Source organism: Amphiprion ocellaris, chromosome 3, assembly GCF_022539595.1.
Source record: "Amphiprion ocellaris isolate individual 3 ecotype Okinawa chromosome 3, ASM2253959v1, whole genome shotgun sequence".
In the NCBI taxonomy this organism is placed as follows: domain Eukaryota; kingdom Metazoa; phylum Chordata; class Actinopteri; family Pomacentridae; genus Amphiprion; species Amphiprion ocellaris.
This window is the reverse complement of record NC_072768.1, coordinates 12483368-12509541: the sequence shown is the minus strand read 5'-3', so window position 1 is coordinate 12509541 and position 26174 is coordinate 12483368. Positions and strand designations below refer to the sequence as shown.

General features: G+C 40.8%; 2 protein-coding genes across 3 annotated transcripts; one reads left to right on the top strand and one right to left on the bottom strand.

Annotated features, from left to right (window-relative positions):
- The first annotated feature begins 738 nt into the window (after positions 1–738).
- stra6 (signaling receptor and transporter of retinol STRA6) lies at positions 739–17397 on the top strand. Of its 2 annotated transcripts, none has more exons than XM_035942810.2 (18): positions 739–893; positions 3922–4328; positions 5661–5727; positions 6648–6730; positions 7664–7797; positions 8367–8533; positions 9326–9451; positions 10416–10486; positions 11289–11368; positions 11995–12056; positions 12479–12641; positions 12819–12894; positions 13310–13443; positions 13890–14007; positions 14280–14381; positions 14465–14628; positions 15304–15441; positions 16708–17397. In XM_035942810.2, the coding sequence occupies exons 2-18, from the start codon at positions 4258–4260 to the stop codon at positions 16944–16946; spliced, it is 1995 nt and encodes a 664-aa protein (XP_035798703.2). In that variant the 5' UTR covers positions 739–893; positions 3922–4257; the 3' UTR covers positions 16947–17397. The 2 variants fall into 2 exon arrangements, with proteins under 2 accessions (XP_035798703.2, XP_023153805.2); XM_023298037.3 differs by lacking the exon at positions 739–893 and adding an exon at positions 952–1095.
- An 881-nt stretch (positions 17398–18278) lies between these two features.
- islr2 (immunoglobulin superfamily containing leucine-rich repeat 2) lies at positions 18279–22615 on the bottom strand. Its single transcript, XM_023298040.3, has 2 exons — positions 22307–22615; positions 18279–21635 (listed from the first exon to the last, which is right to left on the bottom strand). Exon 2 carries the CDS (start codon positions 21624–21626, stop codon positions 19470–19472), a length of 2157 nt encoding a protein of 718 aa, XP_023153808.2. The 5' UTR covers positions 21627–21635; positions 22307–22615; the 3' UTR covers positions 18279–19469.
- Positions 22616–26174: the final 3559 nt, after the last annotated feature.

Below are 26174 nucleotides of genomic sequence, written 5' to 3'. Positions count from 1 at the left end.
GTTGCCAGAGCTTGCTCAAAGGAAATGTTTGGATTTGTTGGGTATATTTTAGTAAGGTCTTAATAGTTGAAGCACCTTAAGATGATTTATGTTCCATTATATAAATAAAATTACAATTAAACCTGAACCAAATTGGTCTCCACAATGTATTTACAGCATCCAGAACCAGTCGGAAAAATGTCAATCACCAGGTTGCACAGTGAGAACAAACACTAATATTTCTGATGAACTTCCCATCACCTCAACCTCATTCCCATCCAGCTCACTGGGACTATAGACTCTCTGTGGTTAGAACTCCTCTGCACTATGACGAAACTATAAAATTTCTGCTCAGCTTTACAGAACTCGCTGATGCAACTAACACAGGAATGATTCCCTCTTTGGCCTAAAATGTCAACAGAGCAAAAAACCCCAGTAGGTTGCCACAAAGGTCATTGAGTGTACATGACATGAAGACACAGCTAAAACACAAACAGCATCTTAGGATGAAAACTTTAAATATTTGTTGCAACCAAGAGGCACACCCACACGACAGTGGCTTTATTTGCTTGAAACTGCACTGGACAATTTATATTACAAAATATACCTTGAACGTGACCACGCTGTTCACCTAATCAGTCACTTCTATATGTTTCACAACAGCTTAGCATGCAGTTTGCATGCAGCAGCACTTTTATGATGCTTTCATCACAATAAGATAGAGACAGTTCAAAGTCTCACCTAAGCGCCACCACAAGGGTCTAGAAAAAGGAAAAGTTGCTCTTGAAATTGTTTTTGCTGTTTATGCAATAAATCTCTAAGGTGGGTGTGTGGTGAAGAGTCATGAAGGCTTGGTCATTTGAACCACTTCAAACTCAGAAATAGACAGACAGACAGCACAAGATTAACACAAGGTAAGATCCTGATTTTGAATTGAGTTTTAGAGGACTAATCTGGGCTCGTCTGGTGTGATGTTTTGAGGATATTAGGAGCCGAATACAGTCAGATGATGCCCAAAGTCCACCTTATTCCAAAATGTATAAATGAGTGTGTGATGAGGTCAGTAGTCAGTCTCTCCACGCCTACCTGGCGCTGCTGCACTCCCACATATGGTCGGTAAGTACTCAACATGGCGGAGTTTATAAAACTGTCGCAGGTGATATTAAAAAAAAAAAAAAATACACTCACAATAAACATCCACCTGCTGCGAACCTTTACAGTCTGTGTTTTCACTGAGAGGCGCACGTCTGTGTCAATGATCATGAACGCACCAGAACGAAACGCAGATTTAAATCGTCATGGAAAAGTTACTGGAGAGTCCGGCGCATATGCGGAACAACAGAGGCTCAGGTGACTGAGTTACCTGCTGAGGCTGGAAGTGTCTTTGTCCTGAGGACCAAACTCCACTTCAAAGGCATGAAATTTGTCCGTGATGTCTTTTTGAAACCCGAATCCAGCGTGATTCCTGCAGCTGAGCTCCACAGACAGCAGACAGGCTGCTCAGCTGTGGGATAATCTGGCTGCTTTGTTGCTCTGTGTTGTTTTAAATGGAAACAGTTTGAGTTAATTAATTTGAGTCCGTGACTGATAATATTATGGGCAGTAATTTCATAATGAAGAGATGTCAACACCATCTTCTTCAAATGGACATTTTCAGCAGCACTCTTGGTCATGATGGACTCAAATTCAGGATGAACCCAGAAATATTAAAAGTAGAGTCAGCACTGAAAACAAACAGCATTTTTACAATAATTTTTATATATAAGTGTGTCTTTGTTTTGACTAGTGAAGGATTGTAGTACATCTTTTTTAAGCTCTGGGGGTATTTGCTCTTAACTGAGCCTCAGGTTTAATTAGTCAGTGAATGCATGGCTTGTCTCTGTTGATGATGATGCTGTTTACATTGTTAAAAATGGCTTAAATCACTAATTCAATTATGTTTGTTTTCACAAGGCTCATGCTTAACATAGTTCCTACCAAAAAGGCTTTTGAGCCGACTTCCTAAACCTGATACAAGTGAACTGTCTGGCTCAATCAAACCGCCTCTCTGTGATGTAACTGTTCAAAGCATTCTTTGTTCAGTGACCCCTTTATTTGCTGGTTTCTTTGGGAGCACATTTGACTTGGTGGCTTACTATGCTTGAGAAACTGTGTTTTCTCAAGAGTGCATGAAGGGAAATTTGGTGACGTTTTAAAGTTGTGTGACCATAATCTTGGTATAATGAGAGCACGCTGACATGGAGGCAGTGTTGCAGAACTGACTTAGTCTCAGCCACCTGCAGCTGAATACAGCAGTAGAGCTCTGCAGACATACTGCAGAGGAAACATGCAGCTTTTTTATCTATAAAACGGTGTACATAAACATAAAAATGTGAGTGCATTCAGCGTTGCGTTGTTCAACTTGTTGCAGAAAGAAAATAATTGGTGCAAGGGCGTTGCCATGACCCTTGACCTCAGTCTGTTTTTATGACGCTCACGTGCTCACGCTGTTCTTCCTTAGGAGGTTACTTGTGATTGTTAATTGACTTCAATAAATCGGAGAGACCTACTGGCCAAATTATCACCTAAGAAATAATTTTACTACTGAGAACTTAAAATTAAAGGGAACTGTAGAAAGTGTGGTAAGAACAAAAGCAAACAAAAATAGATAAAAAATAGTGAAATCTATGATGTAGATACAATAAACTCCAGTAAATCTGGTGTTGCAGACGACTGTGAGAAGGTTTAAATGTAACAGTGAACCAGGAGTCAGTGTATCACTGAGGCCAAGATCCAGCATGATGTGATGAGATAAACAAGGACATGCTGTCCTACTAAACATAAGTCATATAAACAAGCCATGTGGATTTTTTTTTAACTTCAGGTACATACTGTGTTGATGTTTGTTTTTTGGATTAATTGATCAAGCATTTAGCCATAAAATGGTTGGATGGTGTAAAAATGGCCACCACAGTGAGATCTTCAGATATCTTGCCTTGTCTGACAAACAGCCCAAAGATTTTTATTTTTTTTATTATTTTATTTTTCTATGGTCGTAAAAGCAGGGAGGCTGGATGCTGGAACCAGCAAATGTTAGGAGAGTGGGAGCTGTCTGTAACAACATTTGCTTTTCCATCAATGATGCAAAAGACACTTTTTTGCAATAGAGATTTTTGAGCCCACATTTATTGTTAGGTATGATTCATGTCTAATAAGCTGACAAAGACATCAGCAGTGTGACCGCATCTTTTGTAAGCGGTTTCATTCACATTTCATGTGCTCTGTTGGAAACATAGATTTTTTCTCTTTTCTCATAATATCTTTATATCTCTATCAGTAGTTTACAGGGTGTCTTGCTTTGCTGTTTGGGCAATATATTTAACCAACACAATAACATGATACCTGTGTAGCCCAGTAAAGATGAAGATATCTGGTTTAGAAATTTATTTTCATAAGAATATGTACTAGGACACTGTTATCTTAATTTATCTGCACAAGACAAAGTACTGAGTTGAATGAACTCTTCCTTGATCCTTATCAAGCTGAAGGTGCAAAGTTATGAGGTGATGTGAGGATCCGTCTGACTGGTTTTATTGAAAACTTCCATCGTGCATTGTTTGACTCCATGTTGCGATGGTGATTTCCCTGGATTTATTTTGGGTAACCTTTCACGAATGTAACTGAACCATGACTGAAGGGAACAACATGAAAATTTCCCTGTTATCAACGAGGAACTCCCGTATCGCCGATAGGAAAGGCTCATTGCTGCCAGCTGCCCACACAGTCCAAGCTGGAGTTTTATAACTCTGCACACCTGACCACCCCCAGCCACAGGTCCAATAACAAAACTCCAAAAGTAGATGTAATCCCTGTAAGCCGCAGGTGGCCTTGAAGATTGGCTACCCAGATCTCCACATTTTTCCCTCCTTTCACACACTGCCCCCCTCTCACTCTCTTCCCCAGGCTCCTGGTGTGGTGGCAACCCTCAGCTGAAATAGGGCCTTTGCAGGGTGGAGGCAGCAGGCTGCAGCCAGGACCTGTCACATTACTCTCAGCTCCACAGAGGGACCAGGGCACCTGAATACAGACTGAGGGAGGGTAGCAGAGTGTGAGTGAGAGCAGACCGAACACGGAGAGACGAGGACGCCTCTGCAGCAGTAACAGAGTCCAACGTGGGACTTGGAGACACCTTTTCCCCTCGAGACAAGGGGATCGCAGCTGTGTGTCGCCAGAGACTTCGGCTGAAAGTACTCCAGCTCCTTTCTAAGACGAGGGATCTGTTTAAAAAGAGGAAGCACAATGGATAAGGATGCTTTTCAGGACTATGAGTACCCAGACCTGGATCCTGTGCCAACCAAAATTGAAGCAGAGTAAGTACATACTTACAATCTTTCTGAAGACTTAAGTTTATTGATTTTACACTTTAAATCTTGTCTGAAATGTCAGTTTGGTTTTGTATACTTTGTCGGCACATCTAGAAATCGCTACTATAAAATCTGTTCATCCATTTAAGATTATTTATTAGCAGTTCTCAAAACTTTTCTAAGTCTGAACAGTTTTGCTGTGAAATGCAACTCTCATTGAGATATTAGGTGACACTTGGCAGACTTCTCCTCTGCCAGCGTCAGTCTGTGGTCTTGTTTCAGTTCCTATTATTTGTCATGTTGAAACTATATCATTTTCATGTTCCAGGGTGCAACTTGCTCTGGAAACTGGTTGGTTTTGCCAGTAGAACTCCCTAGGATATAAAATGAAAGTACGAACAAAACTTTAGTGCGATCAGCCCCAAAAGTTTGTCAGCATTATGTTATTTTGCACATTTTCACCCAAAAAATCTGAAAGTGCAGGACATTAAAGCACTCTTGAAGCATCTTTCTTTGCTTCCTGTCCCACAATGCAGCTACTTCCTATTAGTTTATTATAAGGATGTTCTAAATTGCTTTTCCATCACATTCCCACTAATACAGAGTGCTTAATGGAGCAATATTGATCTTTAATAAGGGTCTCAGATGAACAATATGACAGAAATATGATGGAAAAAGCCGCCACGTTTAGCTAATCAGCTATCTGACTCTGGTGAGTTGTGGCTTCTCTGTGGCCACTATTGTAGCTCGGTTCCAGTTTTAACTAACTGGTTTGTAAACACTAAAATGTCCCGTTGTACATCCTCATCAGCCAGCTCTCCCTCTGCAAATGGGAATTTAGACATTTCCTTGAATTAATAGTGATCTTCTCTTAGAGTGCCGAGTTACAAATTTGCACACTGTTTGGACAACTAAGAGGTATTAAAACATTCATTCTGGAAGCTGCCATCTTTTCGCTCACAGACGATACTGTATATATAGGACAATAATAAATGAGTCTTCCAACCTGGAGCTGATGCATGAGGCCTTCTCTGAGTTGTAATTACTACCCCATGACCAAGCATTCCTGCTCTTTTCGTGCACAGAAACGTGAACATAGGCATTTGTTGTTTTCCTGTGTCACGCTGATACCAATCCGTTTAAATGCAAATCTCTGCTGCGGGATTTCAGCTACAAAGTTTCCAGCCACAAACGGTCCTGACAGTGACGTTTGAAAAGTTTAGTGAGGTACACTAAAGGTCAGCTCAGTGACTCAGAGCATTAAGTTTTAAGACTCAGATTATTTTACTCATGCGCAAATGTTTTTTCTTCTCTCTCTTTTTTTTTTTTTTTTTTTAGAGTAATCCCTCCATGTGACCCTACTGCTGACGACAGGCTCTATCACATATGCATCACTGCGATATCTGTAAGTCCATCTTCCTGCTGGATTAATGTGATGCCACATTACACTGTCCTGCCATTCACTGTCATTTAGGTGTATGATTTCACAGTGTGTCTAATGATGTGCAGCATTGAGATATCATAGTTCTCACTTCCTCGATAAAGTCAGCCTTCACGCTTGTCCCTTTTGTGTTTCCGTTATATAGAAGAATATCTGAAAAAGTTGTGCACAGGTTTTAATGAAATTTGATGAAATGTTGGGCCATGAGCCAAAGAACAAATAATCCTGGTGTAGATCTGAGCCTGAGGAGCAATTACAGGATTGATATTATAACACAGAGGGCTTTTGAGAGCGCTGACTTAATATGTCAGATTTAGAAAATGGTGCAACTTTGTCTGAGCATTTCACTCAAATCACACAAATTGAGTAATACAAATCCAAACTTAATGTATAATAATCCAGCACAGATTTAGCAATTTAGTCCTAAGTACAATTTGGTCAATTTTATCAGCATTTAAACAAGTAAATCTCAATACTGATACTGTTTCGCTAGTGATTGCTCATAATCCTGGACATGTGCATGGATCTCTCCTGCACTATTTACACGATGCTGCTTTTTTACTTTCTCTTGCCCATTTAAAGATGGTCGTAGCTGCTCCAGACTGAAACAATATAAAGCAAGGCATTCCTCCCAGCCGTGTGTTTCCTAAATGTGTCGCAGGTCATGACAGGTCATTGAACTCTCGCTGGTCAGTGATCCTGACTGATGACAGTTCATTCAGACCACATCCACAGGGAGCACTCGTGAGACCTTTTGTGGCTTAGACTCCCCTCATTTTTAGTCTGAAGCTGGGTGAGGCCTGAACTCGAGGCCTGAACTCTGGGGAATCCATGGCTGCACTGTGCGCTACAGACCACACTAACTGAGGTGTCTTCTCCTTTAGCTCGTTGTCATGCTGATCCTAGCGATCTTAGCGAGGCGCATGAAGGTGGGCGACAGACAGAAAGGACTCCCAGGTTTACTCAGGTGAGCCTCATTTTAACGTCTTACAGTTGCATAAAAGGTGTGGTTAATTGAATAGCCTGCTCCTACAGAACCACATAACACATTAAACTACATACTATTTAGACTACTGTTTCCATTTTCAAAGGCAAGGCACAGATTTTCTATCTGCCTGGCAGCTATTGGATTCCATTCATTTCATTATTCTATTAAGTTAAACCTGCCAAGATTTTTATTGAGATGGGAAATGCCTTTTATTGTAAATGCTGACCAGATTGGAAATGAATATTTAATTTAGTCCACTGTGTTCAATTGGTCAGTTGTCAGATCATAAACCAACAGCATACATGGATGTTTAAGATTATGACAGAACGTTGTTTGTCATTTTATTTGCTTATAAAGGCTTTGGGTAGCTAATTCTGAAGTGAAGCTCCTCACAGTTTCCCATAAGCACAAGGAAGCACCAGCAGGGAATAAATCTTCTGCACTATTTTAATCTTTTGACTGGCTGATATAGAATTAACTCACAAATGAACAACCAAATCTTCTTCAGTTGAGCTGCTCATTGACCAATGGATAAAACTGTGGTCATTCAACTTGTGTGTAATAATTTGTTTTTGGATATGTGCTGATGAGAGCTTTCATGCTCAGTGACTGGATTAATAGAGACTGAAAATTGACAGATTTTTCTATTTCAAACAAGGTTACAGGAAGGTTACAGAGTTGATTTCCATGCTATAATGACATGAATAGAAGCCGAGGGCAGCCTGTAAAGTGGAAAATTCCAAATGTCTGATATACTTTTGGTTAGTAGTCATTTTAGTTGGTAACATCTGGTAAGTTTATTTGCTGAAAAATAGAAATATGATCCATTTTAGGTTTGATCCTTTCTCATTCGATCAATAATTTGAGTCTGGTTACATGTGAGCTCTAAATATTTGCTGCTCTATTTCACAGTCCGGTCAACTTCCTGGACCATACGCAGCACAAGGGCCTGGCAGTGGCTGTATTTGGAGTGCTCCTGTGCAAACTGTGGGGCCTGATCATATCACCACATCCCCTCCCCTTCACCACAGACTCCCAGAACAAACGTGAGGTCATCTTGGTTCTTCCAGCACTAACATCAGCCTGTCTGAGTCACTCTTTACGCACTGTAAAACTTCTGAAGCCACTTTGAAAGTTTGTTTTCAATAAATTATATTAAGTTTGGCTTTTGCCTCAGAGCTTAATACAGAAAAAAAAGTGTTTAAAAGCAAAGTACTGTAGCGACGTATCTCTATCAACATTATGTTTGTTTAATACTGTACCTGCATTACATAACTGGATTATTTTGTTTCCATGTATCTGTTATTTGGAGTTTGATGGTAAGCTTTACAAGAAGCTTTGAGTCTGAAATTACATAAGAAATGACTGTAAGGAGTCGGCCTCCTGCTACTTTACACAATCCCTGAACAGTGGAGGAGGAAATACAGCAGACGCTGAGCACTGTGTGATCCTAATCAAATAGAGTTTTAGCAAGAGTTTTGAGGAAATGTTAGTGTGGAGTGAAACTAAATCGTGTAATTTGTCGGGTCTCATATCTCAGGGTTCAGTAAATCACAAATGAGTGCATATTCCTTCTGATGCTCTGGGTCTTCACAGACTTGTGTTGTATTTGCAGAGAACTGGGTGATCCTGGGAGTCTTCTACTACCCCGCACTGTACTACCCTCTCCTGGCATGTGGCACTTTACATAATAAAGTTGGCTATGTACTCGGTAGCCTCCTGTCATGGACACACTTTGGTGTTCTGGTGTGGCAGAAAATTGACTGTCCAAAGACACCTCTGGTAAGCAAAGACCACTTTCAATTCCCAAATGATTATTGGAGAGAACAGACGTGCAGAATCAGTTCCAGGATTTTTACCATTCAGCCACTTTCTCTGCTGTGTGTCTGTCAGAGTATTAAGGATTATTTCAAAAACAAAGCTAGTTTGTTCTGCTCTGGAAACCCTTTGACGACCAAACAAAGCCTGTCTGTGGCATATGTAAGGGATGGGATTTGAAAAGGTGAATATTAAGCTTTCAAGACAGATCCACAGATACGCGGTTGGGGTTTTTGAACCCAATCCCAGATTTTGTGCCACATCCAAGTTGTTTTCTGTGCTATGAATGGCTACGACTCAAAACAATTAGTTCCACTGTCTGCTAGTCTTAATCAAGAGGCTTTGTCCCAGTTAATCAGTTTAGTGTGTGTCAGTAAAAGAGACACCCAGACTGAATGTTGTGTAATGGTTGTCTATTTTTTTAATGGTGGTGAGGCTTCGGGCTTTGGAGGTTAATCACATAAAGACAAAAAAAAATACATTTTATAGGATATTATATTTAGTACTTAAACTATTAAGTCCCAGCATTTTGTTAGTAACTAAGCAGAAATATTCAGAATAGATTTGCGTTTTGTCTAAAACAAAATATACAGTCAATGAAGGTCTCAGATCTTTGTGTTGTGATGAACGTCCCATTTGGCCAACATGCAGACTCTACACACAAAGCTATTTTTTGTCTACTTTTTGTGTCATTTTAAAACAAAACTCCCATGACAAGTCGCTCAGTGATTTACATCTTCTTTTATTCCTTTGCAGATACACAAACACTACTCCCTTTTCTCCAGCCTGCCTCAGATCGCTTGCTTGGCATTCCTTAGTTTCCAGTATCCCCTGCTTCTATTCAAGGGCTTAAAGGGCACTGAAAAGAACAATGCCACAGAGGTAAGTTTTGATCTGACAGCAATTCTCCTGACATGCCTGCTTCAGGACGGCTGCACAGCTCTTTTGCTGCTGCTTACGTAACACAGTCATGCAAGTGTACATGTTGATTAATAGTACCTTTTTGTAAGCCTGAACTATTTTAAAAACTAAGACGCACGTTTAATCTGAATATTTGCACATGAGAAACCTTTTTATAAGCTGCCTGCTAATCAGTGGACTTAGCATGCTCGTACAGTCTAGGCTGCAGGAAAATGTGAAGTCCGACGCAGCACACCGGCGGCCTAATCATTTTAAGTAGATTTGACGTAATTGGTTTATGTTATGCTCTTGATCAGATTATGAAAAGGTTGCCTTGTTTTTTTCACCGCGGAGACACAATGCGGTGTTTATTTGATGCTAATCTTGGTATGGGTGTGACAAAGCTGGGTGAGGCGATTACCTGGAGTTTCAGTCACCCCCTGACCCCCCAGCTTCCTGCACAGCAACGTACCTGACACCATAAACCTGATCGTAAGGAGTACGGAGGCTTTTCTCATATCTTATGAATTATGAAATGCATTTTAAATTTAAGCTGCACGGTGGCTTGGTGGTTAGCATTTTCGCCTTGCAGATAGAAGATGCCCAGTGTCACGTCCCTGCCTTCCCAGGATCTTTCTGCATGGAGTTTGCATGATTGTTTGCCTGATAGACTGGTGACCTGTCCAGGGTGTCGCCTGCCTTCACCCCAAGTCAACTGGGATAGACTCCAGCCACCCATGACTCTAATGAGGATTACACAGTGTATAGATAATGGATGGATGGATTTTTGATTCAAGTATTACTTAATGGCACAAACTTCCAAAGGGATTTAGGAATATGAGAAGCATTTATGACCCCTGACATCATATTAGCTTAGTCTTAGCTCTTTATGTATGTACTTTCTCTTACTATCATTTGGTTCACTGCATTTTTTGCTGTTTTTCAGGATCTCAGCAGCAGCTACTATAGAGATTATGTGAAGAAAGTTTTCAGTAAGAAGAAGGCCACCAAAATAAGGTGAGAAGCCTATTGGTTTGCTGTGTTGCCTACATCTCCACTTTTGTGTTTTTCTTCTCATCTTTTGCCAAAATGTAGTGTAGTACTACAAACAACTTGAGCCGTATTTCATTTTTATGTAATTCTGAGGTTAAACACAGCTGGAGCTAGTGGCCCCGAGCTGTTTTAATTTTCAGATTTGAGACAACTTACAGAAAGAGGCTGTGCAGACTCAAATCAATGGTTGTGTATTTTCCGAGTCTGGAATACAGTCACTGTTAAAGATAGATAAATATAGTTCAGTTACATGGGGTGGTGGAGACAACGTTCACCATTCACAAGAGTGTGGCAGATAGTCGTATTAGATCTAATAAATCATCTGGTGACTTGTTTTGCTGCATTTGTTAAAATACATGAATGCCTTGCTGCACAGAAGAAATGCACTGAATGAGAGGAAGTTAACAAGAAATAGCAGCTCTCAAATGTTCAAGAGGGATTTCCAAGAAACTGTATCCAGAGGAAATGGGTTGAGGGCTCCTTGACATTGGATCTTGATTAAAGAGAATTCAGCTGACTGGCTACAGTCACCTTACTAAGAGAGTCAAACCTATTTTTAGAGTGTTTTGGTCTTACAAAAAAAAAAAGCAACATACAGAGGCTGTTCCTTTTCCATTTGAACAGAAAGTTTACCTTCTTTTTAAGTCAACATATTTTCTTCAAATTGATGTATTTAACGATGCTTGCCAAAAATGTAAGAATATTCCACTCTGGTGTGGTGTGTAATGCAGTGATTAACTGTAACTGTGTTTATCTTTTACCCCAGCTCGTCGAGCGCAGACAAACCCAAACTCCCTCAAAGAATAATTGATGCTGTGAAGTCGTACATTTATACACCAGAGGACGGTAAATGTGTTGTCTTCTTTTATGCTTGGTCACACCTTCAAGTGTTATTATCAGGATTTGACTCAGCTTTATTGGCCAAATATACATTTTCCATACAGAAAGTAGGATTCTTCCAAAAGCAAATAACCATAATATATATACAAGGAGTCAAAAAAGGTTAATTGTATAACTACATACGTAAACAGCAGCAGTAAACAACAACTTGTAGGTAAAGTTCTTTCTGCAAGCTGTGGCAAATACCCAAAGAGTGCCAGACTGTAACAGAGCAGGAAGTGCTGGCATAAATAATGAATGGGTTTTGTTGCTTTATATTCATACACAAGGCAGCTATGTACAATACCTGCATAAATGCACATCTGTATGCAATACAAACATGCTTATTCTTATCTTAGTATCACGATTTTTATTGACAGTAATTTATTGTGCTTATATTTTATTGCTCTTTCTTGTGTTGTGTAATTTTGTTTTCTAAACAATATTGGGCAAAAAAATTCCTTCTGGACTAATCAAGTCCAATCTTGTGTTATCTTGGATTTATGTCTGACATATTATGCAGTGATTAGATATGAACTTCTTTTTATCTTCAGCTGATGTGTTTTAACACTTTACTGTTTTTCTTCAAGCAGCTTTCCGCTTTCCACTGAAGTTGGCTATTTCTGGTGTGGTGTCTTTTATAACCCTGTACCAGGTAACCGCCATATCTACTGTTAGACTTTAGAATCCATGTATATTATGTAAACTAAAACATAATACATAAGGACGCAGTAATAATTGTGCACTTAATGTAATATGGCACCACTGAGTGTTGATTATTAGTAATCTCCATGTTGAAGAATTAAATGCACTACAGTATCTCTTAAACCTTTATTATAATGAGACAGTCCTTATTTTAACTTCAGTCAGGCTTTTAATATCATCAGATTACGTTTCATGCTATTGTACCACTTTATTGTCAGTGTACATTCTGTATTTACCGATAATAAGTTGATTGTCAGTAGTGGATGTTTCAAATACATTTTTAATTTCAAAATCTGTAAAAGCAGTTTCATTGCTTTTCTGTAGTACGTTTTTTCTGGTAATAAATAAAGTTCCTGGCTTGCTTTTCTTCAGGTGGGCCTCCTGCTGATCTCGGCAGTGGTACCGTCTCTCCAGACTGCTCGTATGGGAGTCGATGAAGATATTGCAAACCTTTTAGCTGGTTTCAAGATCATGCTGTCCCCAGACAAACATGAAGTGGTCCGAATAGTGGTTTATTACATGTGGTGTGTAGAAGGTGAGTGAAAACAGAGCAGCTATTTAGTGATATTTCACAAGTTACTGGTACATTATTGCACTCTTTCTCTTGTGCTTGTTGCACATATTTCATAATACTAACTGTACTGTGAGCTGTCAGTGAACAACATCCCTCCACGGTAAACAACATGAATGTCATATGCTCATTTCCCTGCAGTTTGCTACATCTCAGCTATGACTCTGTCTGCTTTGGTCAACCTGGCTATGCTCATGAGGTCAATGGTTCTGCATCGGTAGGTCTGAGAACTAAACAGTGTAGCAGCTCTCTTTCTCGTTTTTTTCTTTTTCTTGGCAAAGTTTCCCAGAATTGTGACTGTGCTTTGCATTCTAGTTCCTTCATTATCATGCCATGCTTATTATAACATAATAGAGCACTAATCATCCAGACAGAGAAGCACTCACTCCGTGTTAACTGCTGCTACAATTGAAAATGGCTATTAGGATGAGAAATGAAATACTGTGCCATTATCATAGATTATGTCGCACTAAAAGAAATGGGTTTTCCGAGTTGAGTATTGAAATGCATTTCGGCAGCATCCCGCACTAAATTACCTCTTCAATTTACTATGTAATTGGTGCATTTAGTAATGAATCGGTTTATGTATTGCACAGCGCTGCATTGTCTCGATTGTGTTTTTCTTTCTGTAGGTCAAATCTGAAGGGGCTGTACAGAGGAGATATCTATAATGTTTACAACTGCCAGAGAAGCATCAGGGCTTCCAGGCCAGCGTTGGTCTGCTGGATGGGATACACCAGCTTCACAGCAGCTCACATCTTCATTGGTACAAATGCACACTGAGAAAAACTTAGTGAAGCCAGAATTATTAGAATTATTACTTGATTTTTTTGTGTGTTTTTTTCCTCCTCCAAAATGCAGCTATATCTCACATTTTGTGCATCCTATGGTGTGTTTTGTGCTGAATACAGGATACTTTTCCCCTTAAATAGAGGACTATGTCTGTGTATCATATCATACATGCTCTAAGGATAAAACATTCATGACTTTACCAGTACAAGCTTTCAACATATCCTGCCATATTACCAGTAGGTTTTCTGTTCAGATGCTTAATTGTACCTAAATGGATCTTCCTAGCCACTGACTGGGGTTTCTGATGAATCCTCCCTTCACTATTATATAAGAGAGTGGGTGGGTGTGCAGTGTAGATCTGTTGGATGCTGGACAGCCTCTAAGTGGAGAAGCCCTGAAGCTCTGATCTTCCCCCTGCAGGCATGATCATCCAGACCATGGTGTTCTTCCTCTGCCTTCTGGTCGCCGTCTTCCTCATAATCATCCCTGTGCTGCACAGACAGAATCTGTTTCTCTTCCAGATGCTGTGGAGCATGTGGTGAGCACTGTCATAACCCCACAGTTTGGCCAAGCCAGAATTCCCTTCTGTGACAGCACAGTCATGAAAAATGCAGGTTTTAGGCTGTTTTCTTTGTTCTTCTGCTTTGTCTGAAATTTGGCGCATGGAGTGGTTTTCAGTCAGCGTCGTGGTTCATTTATGTTGTACAGACATGGATTTGGCTCTGATTATTTATTGTTTTAAGCATTGTTTGTGGCTTCTGTCTCTCTTGTATCAATGAACCAAATGCTTGATTGATGATTTTGCTTCAGGCCCTTCTGGCTGATGATTCTCCTGGCCGTGTTGATTCAACACATCACCGCCAGGTTTTGCTTCATCAAAAAAACAGCAGGCACACGAGACCTCGACAACAGGTGAGTTACAGTATTTCCTGTACTACTTTACTGTGCTTTACTCCCTGTCTTGTATGATTGATGCGCTCTAACTTCTCTTACAGGGGTAATCTGTTCCTGCTAACATACCTGCTGTTTCCAGTCAATGTTCTGATCGGGGTGCTACTGGCAGTGTGGCGGCTGGTCATCACAGCCCTGTTCAACATTGTCCACATGGGACGTGTTGATATCAGTCTTCTGAACCGCAATGTGGAGGCGTTTGACCCTGGTGAGCCACGTATTCTGCACCGTGTACTGACGGTGATCAACGCAGCCATATTGTCATGGTCTGGTATACATGAACATGTTACAACATCAGGCCAGATCCAATGTCATGGATGGCTAGTTTGTACTTTGGCTGTCTCAGCAACAAAAACATGTTCTGCATCAACTATGTGTTTACCAGAAGAAAAAACAGCAAAGCATTGCTAGGCAGTTCAATTATATTTTACATTTCCCCTTTTTTTCCTCCTTTTAGTCTCAGACACACAGTGTTAACATGCTGATGAGTGCTAACAGCATCCTTTTACATTTGAATAAACTGTCTTCTTTTTTCATGTTGGCTTCAAGGGAAGCAATTTTCCATGAGAAAATGCACTTTTTGTGATCCCACTTAGAGGCTAGAAATTTGCACCCTATCCACTTTACCCCTCTGCCAGCTCAATGCATTTCCTACGATATCTGTATTCTGTGAGGTGCAGGGACTCTAATTGCACGCCGATCTCTGAAATGGCTTCAAATTTAAGACATCTGTTGTCCGGAAAAGCAGGTGGTTTACAAAAAAGAAGTGTGATTGTACAGCCATTATGCGTGATTGCCTCAAAGCCAACATGGGGTGCAGTCTTGTGTGTTTATTGCTTTTGCCCAGTCAGAGTGATCCCCCCCTCCCTGTGTCTGTCTGTAGCCTACCGCTGCTATGCTCATTATCTGAAGATTGAGGTGAGCCAATCTCACCCTGTGATGAAGGCCTTCTGCGGGATGCTGCTGCAGTCTGTGGGCCAGGACGGCAAAGCTGGACAGAGGTCACGGGATGCTGAAGAGGGTTTGTGGCACAAAACTCGGTCTACATCACAGACACTCATTCACACAGTCCTTCAGTAGTGCACAATGATTCTAAGCAAACAGTGCATTTGTTGGGTCTGTTTTCAGTCACAATTAATGCACATGATTGGCGACGAGTTACAGCAGCAGGAATATATATGTGGAATTTATTCACAAGAAGTGCTACAGGGTGTTTTTATTAGTTTTTAGACAATAATGGAGCTCTTAAGCACAGAGTAATGACCTCGGCCTTACTTCTAAGTTCAGTTAGTTTATTATTGTTTGTGGCCTTTACTTGACAATAACAAAAATATGGAACATCACCAGAATATCTGTAAAGATAAACACTAGTTTATTATCTACATTAAAGGCACTGTCAGATCTTTAATTTCTCCAGAGCTGCTTAGAATTTAATGGCAGGTCACCACAACACATAATCAGATCATAACACTGCCATGCACGCACAGAAGAAATGAAAGCTTTGCACTTCTGATTTAATATGCCAAGAACAAATTGAGTGTCACTGTGGAATAATTTACAGCCCTGCTGCTGGCCTCAGTCATCATCAGTCTGTCATGACTCTGAGCCTTCAAAAGACAGTGCAGTCACTATAGAACAACTATTACACATGTTGTCTTACTAATATAGAAAAAAACGTGCATCTTTTACTTACATTAAATTACCCAAACGGCTGCTTTAAGGCTGGCTGTCCATCTGCAGTGATGCTATTGACACAAATAAGATGTGAGTGATGGCCGCCTACCCATGTGGTGACACAAGAACATACATTATAGTGAGAAATTAGCAGCAAAATGCATCAGGACTCATGGGTAGTTGTGGAATCGAGGCACAGCTGAGTCCAATTACACATGTGCCGTGGAGATGTTGCTTGTTTCTATCTAGAAAACAATGCATTATCAGGAATAATCTATTGTGTTACAGATATTACTCTCGAGTAGCTGATTACACAGATGAGCTACGCTAATTGCCTGTTACATATTCATGTAGCCCAAGGGGCTTAAGCTTTCAGTGTGTTAATGGCAAGCCCAATATGCTCCCACCATGCTTAGAGGATTAGAATATGATTGCTTTCTATTATTACTCTTTCTGTAGTATCTAGACAGTCCTGGGTGGCCTACAAAAGAGGCTTTTCTCATTCCAGTTTAAAATGAAAAGGGTAATCTTTTTATGTAGCCACGTGTGTGTGTGTGTGTGTGTGTGTATATGACATACCTTGGGTGCTATCACTGTGTCTGAACATCCTCAGGGATCCAGCTGGTCCAGCAGGAGAAGAAACAGCACAAAGTGTCCAGTGCCAAGAGGGCCCGGGGGCACTGGCAGCTCCTCTACACCCTGGTCAACAACCCGTCTCTGGTGGGCACCAGGAAGCACTTCCAGCGTCAGACCGCAGACAGCTTTCTGAATGGAAGCCTCAACCGCAGCACCAAGGACGAGAGCAAAAAGGAGGCAGGAAGCAAGGAGGCCGAGGCCGCTGCTGGCAACTGAACAAGAACGTGACTCTACCTGGCTGCAGATTCTCTTTTGGTTTGGTTCAAATACTATTGTCATACTATTTGTCCAGACCTGCTGTGTGCATCTGCATTTGGTGAAATAAGTGGATTACTATAACTCAGTGCCTCATGTAGAGATATTCACCAAACCTTTCCCGTTTGGCTGGAGACTCAGAATCCTTGCTGCTCTTCATGTTCTCCTTTCTGTGAGGACCTGGGTCTCCAGTCTGATATGTGGCACTCATTACCCATCTAAACACACTCGTTAAATACCTTTTGCAAAAACATTTATGTGCTTATTTTGGGATGGAACTCATTTGCACCAGATTTCAACCATGAGGTTAATCACAGTGTACAGTGCAAATTTATAGTTACCTAAAGTAAACACACGGATGTACAAAACACCTTAGTAAGAGGGCATATATATATATATATATATATATATATATATATATATATATATATATATATATATATATATATATATATATATATATATAAAATGTTATAGTGAGAGAGAAAGCGGGGAAGAGAACATTTGACTATTTATGAATACACAGAATGAACTGTTCTCATAGCCTTGAGTAATAAATTTTCTTTCCTTTTTTCCCCTGTTGTATACATTTTGTGTAATGAACCTGTGGAATAGCACCTACTAGAGAAATTAAACTGGATGCATTTTCTGTTTCATTTGTAGACCGTGTAGTCCAAAACTACCTGCCACCAGCATCATTTTCTATTGTTGTCTAAACTTCTATTCCCTGGTTTCTAATGTTCTCCAACATTTCATCGTTTTTTCCCCTGCAGTGACATTTAAAATTCCAAAGTGAAAATATCAACACTCGATTTTTTCCCTCTAATAACTGTGAAAATAAATCTGAAAACGGTTTTCTCTCTTTTCCCCCAGTTATTAGCATTCCAAATAATTTAAGTCCACAAACGTGTGACTGTTTTCTGCTGAGCCAAATGAACTGGACATAAGGAAGAATAAAGACAAAGGGAGGCTTCGTGTTGATCGGCGCTTTGAGACGCAGCAGTTTATTTACAATCTGCATGAACACACGTATAGCCCCCAGATTTTACCTGTTTTGTTAGAAAATATGAAAAAGACTTTAAATAAAGCTTCCGTATTAACTTTTCCAACAAAAAGAGAAGTAAAAACCCATAAAAAAGGAGTAAGAAATACTGAACTGATTTTTTAAAATCTATTTCATTACCTGAACCGTTGAATTGTATTTTTTTCTTCAGAAGAATTCAGAAAATAACAGTTGATTTCTCCATTTCTTCTGAAACGGATCAGTTAAATCCAGACAAATCCAACAATCTGTACAGTTTTACATATTTTATTAATTCCACTTACATAAAATTATATCAAAAAATCTTGAAAGAGCACTGGGTTTTTTTTGTTTTACAACATGGTTCACAAAAAGTCACTATATGCATCGAAAGTACAAGACAGTGAAGCCGCAGGACGCACGCTGCGCCTTTTTTGTTGAGGCTTCGTTGAAATTTACCGTGGTAAAAAAAAAGAATAATTTCAACTCACATGGCTTTACATCACAGGTAGACAGTCACATCTACAGTCCTATAGACTACACTAAGAAAAACCACACAAGGAAATACGTGTGACATGCCATGGACACGTTCATTGTAAAAAGCGAGAGTACAGCAAGCACCCGTTGATTAAGAGGTTAAAGTCGCACATTATTTTTAAAGCCTTACATCACGTGAAACAACATTTTGTTGGTTAAATTATCCGGGTTTTCCCGTCAAGCAAAACACAGCCAAACGCTCAATTTCCCTTTTTTTTGGACATCCAGGACAGCGAGCGAGGCGCTGCTCTGTGCGCAACAGCACCAAGATGGATCCAAATATCTGCAGCTCGTATCATTTCATCAAATAGTAATTATTTGAATCCCAATCTGTGACTAGTTTCGTGGAGCCAGAGTGCCGACACCTGAGTGGATGTTAATTCTTCCACAGCCTCGAGCAGACAGCTTAGAAAGAGAAACTGGTCCCTGATGTCAATTTGTTTGAAATGGCTTTTTTTTTTTTTTTTTTTTTTTTTAAAGATATGGCACTTTTTTTGGCTTGTTTTGGTGCTCCTAAAATTAAAAATATAACGCAATGCCTTCAATTACGCACAACTCTCCGCGCCTCGCTGTTTGCATAATTTGCGCGTCTGTGTCCGTCCTTCAGAAAGGGAACGTTGTGCTGAAAACCTGTTGGTTTTGAGGTTTTGGTAAACTGCGTAAATCTGTGCTTGCATTGTAAACGTTGTTACTGATTTTAACCTTACAGTAGACGACAAATGTCACATGAATCAATTCACAATCTCGGTGATTGTAGGAGTGCTTTCTGAGGTAAAAAGGAAATTAATGAGCCACCTTTTTTTTTCAATAATCAAACGCCGCCATCGATTTTTCACGCGTAGTAATGATGTGTGAGTTACCTGCTTTACTGTAGGCTACTTAAAAAGTAAAATATTTTACAATATACCCGCAGACACCAGCGCAGCTCAGCGGCTCGGCTGCTTGTAGTTGCCGTTGATTTCCTCCGAGATGTTGACGGCCTCTGCGCCCAGCGGTAATCTGTCACTGTACTCCGAGCCCACCTCGAACTCCTCCTGGTTGGTTTTGGACGAGGATCCCGGGATAGACTCGGTCACCACGCTCCCCTCAGCCTCTCCCTCTCCGTCTCCTTCCTCTCCCTCGCCCTCTCCCTCCCCCTCCTCCCCCTCGCCCAGCTCGCTGGGGTTGAAGGTTTTCTCGGACTCCACGAAAGACGCCCTGGGATCGAAATCTCTCGTCATTTGTTTCTCCATCTGATCCGGATTCTGAGCCTTCATGATCAGCTTGTAGGTCTTCCCTTGGTATTTGTATAATAAATGGCAGCATGTGGCTCCCAGTAAGGGAACGGTGGCCAGACCCAATAGGAAGATGCTGACAACCACGATGATAAGCAGGGAGGGGATCTTCTTCCTAGTGGTGAAGACCACTTGGACTTGGCAGTCCTGCCCCCCATAGGTGAGACAAAGTGTGTAATTGGTGCCAGGCTGTAAACCGTGGAAGCGGTAGGCATTAACCCCTTCCTCTATGTTGGACCACTGAACCATGGAGTGTCCATTTCCTGTATTTACACAGAGGTAGAGCATGTCCAGGGTGGTCTTGCTGGATGAGGACTGGTACAGACCCACTGGTTCTTTATTCACCGTCTCCTCCTGGTTGTCACTTTGACTGAGATGAAGGTTGGATTTGCTGCTGGGAAGCTGCAGCGGATTTAGCTGCACTTTGGCCTCCGTCTCTGACACCTCTAATGCAATCACGCCAAAATCAAAGGTGTACTGCTTCAGGTCCTCTAAGCTCATGTTGAAGGCATGGTTGGAGATGTATTCACTGCTGTCTCTCACGCCGCACTTGCTTGCAAACGTGGGGCCCTTAGAAGCTCCACCGGCTTGCTCCGTGCCCTCATTTTTGTCTGTTGAACCCTCAGGACTGCCTTTTGTCTTTTCTTCCGACTTAGTCCAGTTGATCACATTGTTTTTGGATGTCTTGGAGTCTGTAGGCTTTTTACTGGATGGACGGATCTTATCCACGGTGGAGTCGACGATGGAGTTGCTGCCCTGTTTCTGAGTGCCTGTTAGAGCCACTTTAACACTGCTCTCTGCCTTCCCTAAATCATTCACCGCAGAGCAGCTGTAATTTCCATCCTCCTTTTTGCTCATTCTGGGGATGATGAGAGTGCCATTTGAAAAAACAAAGAATCTATTATTGGTTGTTTTGTCATTAATTGGCAAATCATTTATTTCTCCAGTGGAGGGCAAAGGGAACAGATAATTCTGATTCCCTGCAATCACCTCCCAGCTGACCTGTGGCTTGGGGCTGCCTTTTGTCTCACAGTCTAAAATGACCATGAGACCCTCGTAGAGGTCAGTGTTCTCTAGGTTTGGCTGGTATGTGATAGTAACAGTAGGGGCCTCACAATCCAGTTTGGGAATCTTTGTGACCATCACACCCTGCAGATGTTCAGGGGCCTCACATACTATTAAATTTGGCTGCGGAACAGAAATTTTAGTGGTTGCGATCCAATCCCTCAGCCACTCCACGTTGCAGGAGCAAGTAAAGGGGTTGTCAAAAATCTGCAGGTGGGACATGGAGGTGAGAGGGCTGAGGGTGCCTTCCACAATGGTGGTAAACTTGTTGTTGTTAATGCGAAGCGACCTCAGGTCTTTGAGGGTGGTGAAGGCGTCCTTCGGAAGGTTCACCATCTCGTTGTTGTTCATTTTCAGAAGCTGCAGGCCTGTGAGGTTGTGCAGATCTTCCCACGGAAAGTTCACAATTTTGTTGTAGCTGACGTCCAGGTTGCGGAGCTGAATCAGTGGGACCAAGGTGTCCGTCTCTATGGTGACTATCTCATTGTGGGCCAGCCAGAGAGAGGAGACCTGAGTGATGTTGACGAAGCTTTTGCTTTTCAGCAATTTGATCTTATTGGCAGAAAGGTTCACAGTGGTGACATTGGACGGGAGACCAACAGGTACCACCAGGAGCTCTTTATAAGTGCAGTCAACAAACTGGTGAGCAAATTTGTCCTGGCAGCTGCAGAGCTCTGGACAGCACCGCACTACGTCAATCACAACAGTCCACAAGGCAAGGAGCTGGAGGAGCCTTTGTGCCATTTTCTGCACCTGCAAGCACCAATTAGCAGATATTAGACAAAGATTTTTATCAGACATTAATACAACATCCATTAAGTCCCTTATGACCCTGAAAATGCACTGTGGTTGCTTTTACATCTCACATATATTCAAATGTGTTTCACTGAGTGGTTTTAAAAAGGCTATCAGAGCTCTTTAACACAATTCAAAATGCATTACAAACTCATAAAAACAAAGAGACAAGTGGACATTACAGATGTTTCTGCTGCAGTTATGCATCTGACTGAAAACATTAGAGCAAAGTCTGTTTTTGCACACTTCAGTGGAGCTTTGGACAGCCGTGGTTTAACAAAAGCATATATGAACCTATGTTGGATGTATCAGGGTCAGATGGTCTCCTGTTCTGAGCGCGTCCAGACAAACTGGCGCTGTCTATGGTGTTGAAACACTTTCTTCCCCCTGCAGCTAATCAAAAGGTTTTACTTAAAGCAAGAGTTAGATATTTCCATTAGGCCTTTCAATCTGCACATCATTATGGCTTTTTGCACTCAGCCGCAAATGCCCTTGTGATTGATCTGAGTTGTAATTGATCAACAGGGCGATTTCTTCCATCTTATCTTTTATCTGGGTGCTGCTCAAGGTTTGCATTTTGCATCTTTTATTTACAGTAAACTGCCTCATTAACTACTAAATCATCTTACCTGTCCAATGTTAACTTCAATTCCTGTGTGTTATAAATCACTCCCGGAGTTTACAATCCCGCAGAAACAAGTTTAATGGCCGGAAAAACTCGAGTCCTCATCCGTTGCAGATCCGTTCACATGCTTTTTGCAGACCTGGACAGCGCTGATGAAGGACGGTGGAGGGAACATTTTCCCGGTGAGTCGCTGTTGCAGTCCGACGGCGCTTTTTTCCTCCTCAGCGAATGTGGGATCCACTGCGCGCTCCCGCCGCTGCGGAGCGAGAAAAGGAGCCATGAGCGCGCAGCCTCTCCCATCTCTCTCCTCACCATTAAAGATACAGAAGCTCCGCCGCCCTCAAAGGAAATTCATAATTTAGGATCCGATGTTTAATTTATCACTCCGACCCAGAGCCTAATCTTTGACCTCATTCGGTTTGGCTGCAGACTATTGTCCTTAATTAAAGGACTCACTCAGGAGTTTCCAAACGCACTGACAAATTTAAAGTGTAGTTCGAGCAGACAGAATTTCCACGAATGATGTATTTGAAATGGGCTTTGATAATGAAAAAAACAACCAAAAAAAGGATGAAAAGAGGCTGAATTCAGAGCAGTCCAAAGAAAGAAACTACTCCACATCTTGATGCGTAATTTCCAGATCATTTGATGACATTTCATTGCAGCAGAGTTACGTTATACCAACGTTGACCTGAAGTCTTTGGTAAAATGTTTTAACTCAAACTGACACAGAAAACTATCAAAAAGCATTTAAAGCTAAAACAAAAATATTTTTTTCTCAATCTCCTCCACCTTAAATGCTGTCACTGATTCACATGATTTTTATGTAACTAACCTCCTCCTGATTCTTTATAAATGTTTTGTAGCCCGTGACTTCAAGCCTAATATTTTTAAATAAACATTATTAGTCATTGTAGTTCTTTAAATGTTTATGATTGATATGAATTTGTATTTAAGGTCATCTGTTTCCTGCTCAAACACTGCCATCTTCTGGTGTGCTGCAGTATGGACTCTGTTTCTGTCAGGTCAAATAACACAACTACACATTTCCATAACAACTATAACTGGCAGCTTTAACATGGCAAACATACACCATCACAGTAGCATAGCACAGTAGAATGTGTGAAATAGGATCATTGCGTTTAAACCATGAGAATAAAGACATCTTTGCACTTCTTCACTTTTGCACAAACCAACTCTTCAAAGCAGAGGGTTGCACATTATCAAGCCTGTTTTAAAGCAATATTTCAGGGCCCATACCTGCATCCAAAGGGGTCATGTTTAGCAGCTTACATGCAACAGTTTGAGTTACATACATGATGCAAAAAGTTCTCCTTCTATACGACAATGTATTACAAAGTTTGCCTGAGTCCCCAGAAAAATGCAGGTCAGTGTCGTCCATAGTTTGCTTTTTCCGTACATAGTTTTGTGTATGTCCTTCCACAGCAGCTAAAAATGGTAACTATGTCCTGGAAAATACAAAGAGTGAATTTCATAACAAACAGATTACAATTGCTTAGAAGGCTTTCAGGTAAATTCCAGGTACAGCTGCTGCCAAAGGTTTAGACACACCTAATCATTTTTTATTTCTAAGCTGTTGTTTCCAACATCATCTAATGGCTAAACTATGAACTAATATAAACTGATTCTTCTCTAAATTCTTCAAAATATCCTGTATTTGCTGTGATATCGACTTTGCACACTTTTCATTCACTCAACCAGCTTCATGGAGTCGTCACCTGGGTCCTTTCCACCTACGCTGAGGTTTAGATTCGGTGACTGTGGAAATCAGGTCATCTGATGCAATACTCCATCCAGTGTCTCTGGTCAAATAGCTCTTACAGAGCCTGGAGCGTGCTGTGGGTCAAATCGAAACAATACAATTATGATCTCGCTAAGCAGAAACCAGATATCACTGCAGAATGTTGGTCTGTGTTGCCTTGGATTCTGAATAAACAGTATCAGAGTCTCCTCCAAACATCCCTAACATGACATTCCTCTTCTGAGTAAAACAACCAAAATGCATCCCCTTATTCCCCACCTATCAGTCCCCTACAACTGAGAGAGTGAAGGTGCAGAAGATTTGTTCAGTTGAATATGTTTGTGTAGTCTACCTGATTCAATGGTGCCCCATCATCTGGTAACAGATGATGGAGGTTTGTACAAGTTATAATCTACGGCCCTGACATGTCAGTAGCAGTGTATTGATAAATTCATGTTACTGTCTGTGGTGCTGAAATAACAAATAGATTTTTAATTGTCCTTTTTACTCTTAGGCCCATCCTTCTGTCAGTTTTGTCTAAAATCTTTAATATTCTGTAATCCACACACTATAGATACAAATTTCTATTCTATTTTGTTGAAGTGCGGTTATGGAAGAGCAAGAAAATCACAGAGACATACTGTTGTTTATTTTTGTCCTTAATGGAGTTCAGATGATAAAAAAAATACACAGGGGTCACGTAACTTTAAATTTCCGAGCTTATAGTGTCATGTGAGAAATAGGAGAAAACCCTCCAAGAATAAGGGTAGTTTGCAGCATGATATTTTACACAGTCTTTCATTATTACTTTAATGCTCAGTTATGAAAAGATAAATAGAGTAGTGAGAGAAGGAAGATAACCGGATAAATCGGAAAATGTCCAAATGTCCTGCAGCAATTTCCTTTAGAGGATGTACATTGGTGTGTGTTGTGGTTGGTGGTGTGCTCTCATGTCCAGTGTTGAAAACTGAGAATTCATCCGGTGCTGATTTTTGTAATGAACTGAACAACTATGTGCTTTGATTATATCAAAGTAATGAAGCCTCATAATAACTTCAGATAAACTGTGGCAGATATTTTTTCACTTGGTTAATTATTTTAGGACTTGGTTTTCATTTAAAATGTGACTTTTGGGCTTAAAGTCCCTCTCAAATCATTGGTAAAATAATCTGGTAAATAGGTCTACACTTAATTAGCATCTTTTAACTACAGACAAACAAAATGCTTTACAATGTGTTTATTTTTTATTCACACACAACACACGCACACACACACATGCGCACGCACACACACACACACCTCTAGAATGTGCCGATCTATGATGTCCTTGTCTCTCTCTCCACCCACCTCTCCCATTTACTGCAGCTCAGCACACCAGCTCACCTATGACTTGGCTGAAAACACTGTAAAACTACTCTGTGCTACACAATGGAGTGATTCAGCCAGACAGACAATAGGTAGTATTTGGTGAATCCTGTGACCGTAGAGAATTTCTGACATCAGGCTGAATCATTGTTGAGAGAAAATACTCTTCTAAAGTAGGAATGACTGTCCTGTGTACACACACCACAATACAGCAATCACAGGGTTTGGTCACAAACATGACATTAACATGCAGAGCTGATTGAGTTATGATATTTTCTGCTGCTACAGAAAAAGAAAAAAAGAGAATTCTGAATACAGAAAGCCACACCCTGCAAATTGACTAGATTGGCTAATTAAGCTTAAGTATGAAAACCTGGCAGAGGCTGAGTTACTAGCAATGTTCCCTCTAATTTTTCAGACATGTGCACTGTGGTCACACCAGCATCGCATCCATTCAAGTTACATGGTTCATTAAAAGAATCAAATTACAGCATTTACATTTCTGTTAAAACACTTTGTCAACAGGAGCCAGTTGAAGGCTGCAGTGATTTTAGTGACACTACAATGTATAAGAGTGAAGTTATTGAATATTTGTCTCTCTACTGTTGCAGCGGTTTTGCAAATTGCAGACGGACCCTGTTCACTGCATAGACACCAATGTTATTCCTGTAGCTTGAAAGACAGCTACTTTTGATAAAACTGGGCTTGTAGCACATTGTCTGCCTTGCAACAATGGGAAAGAGGC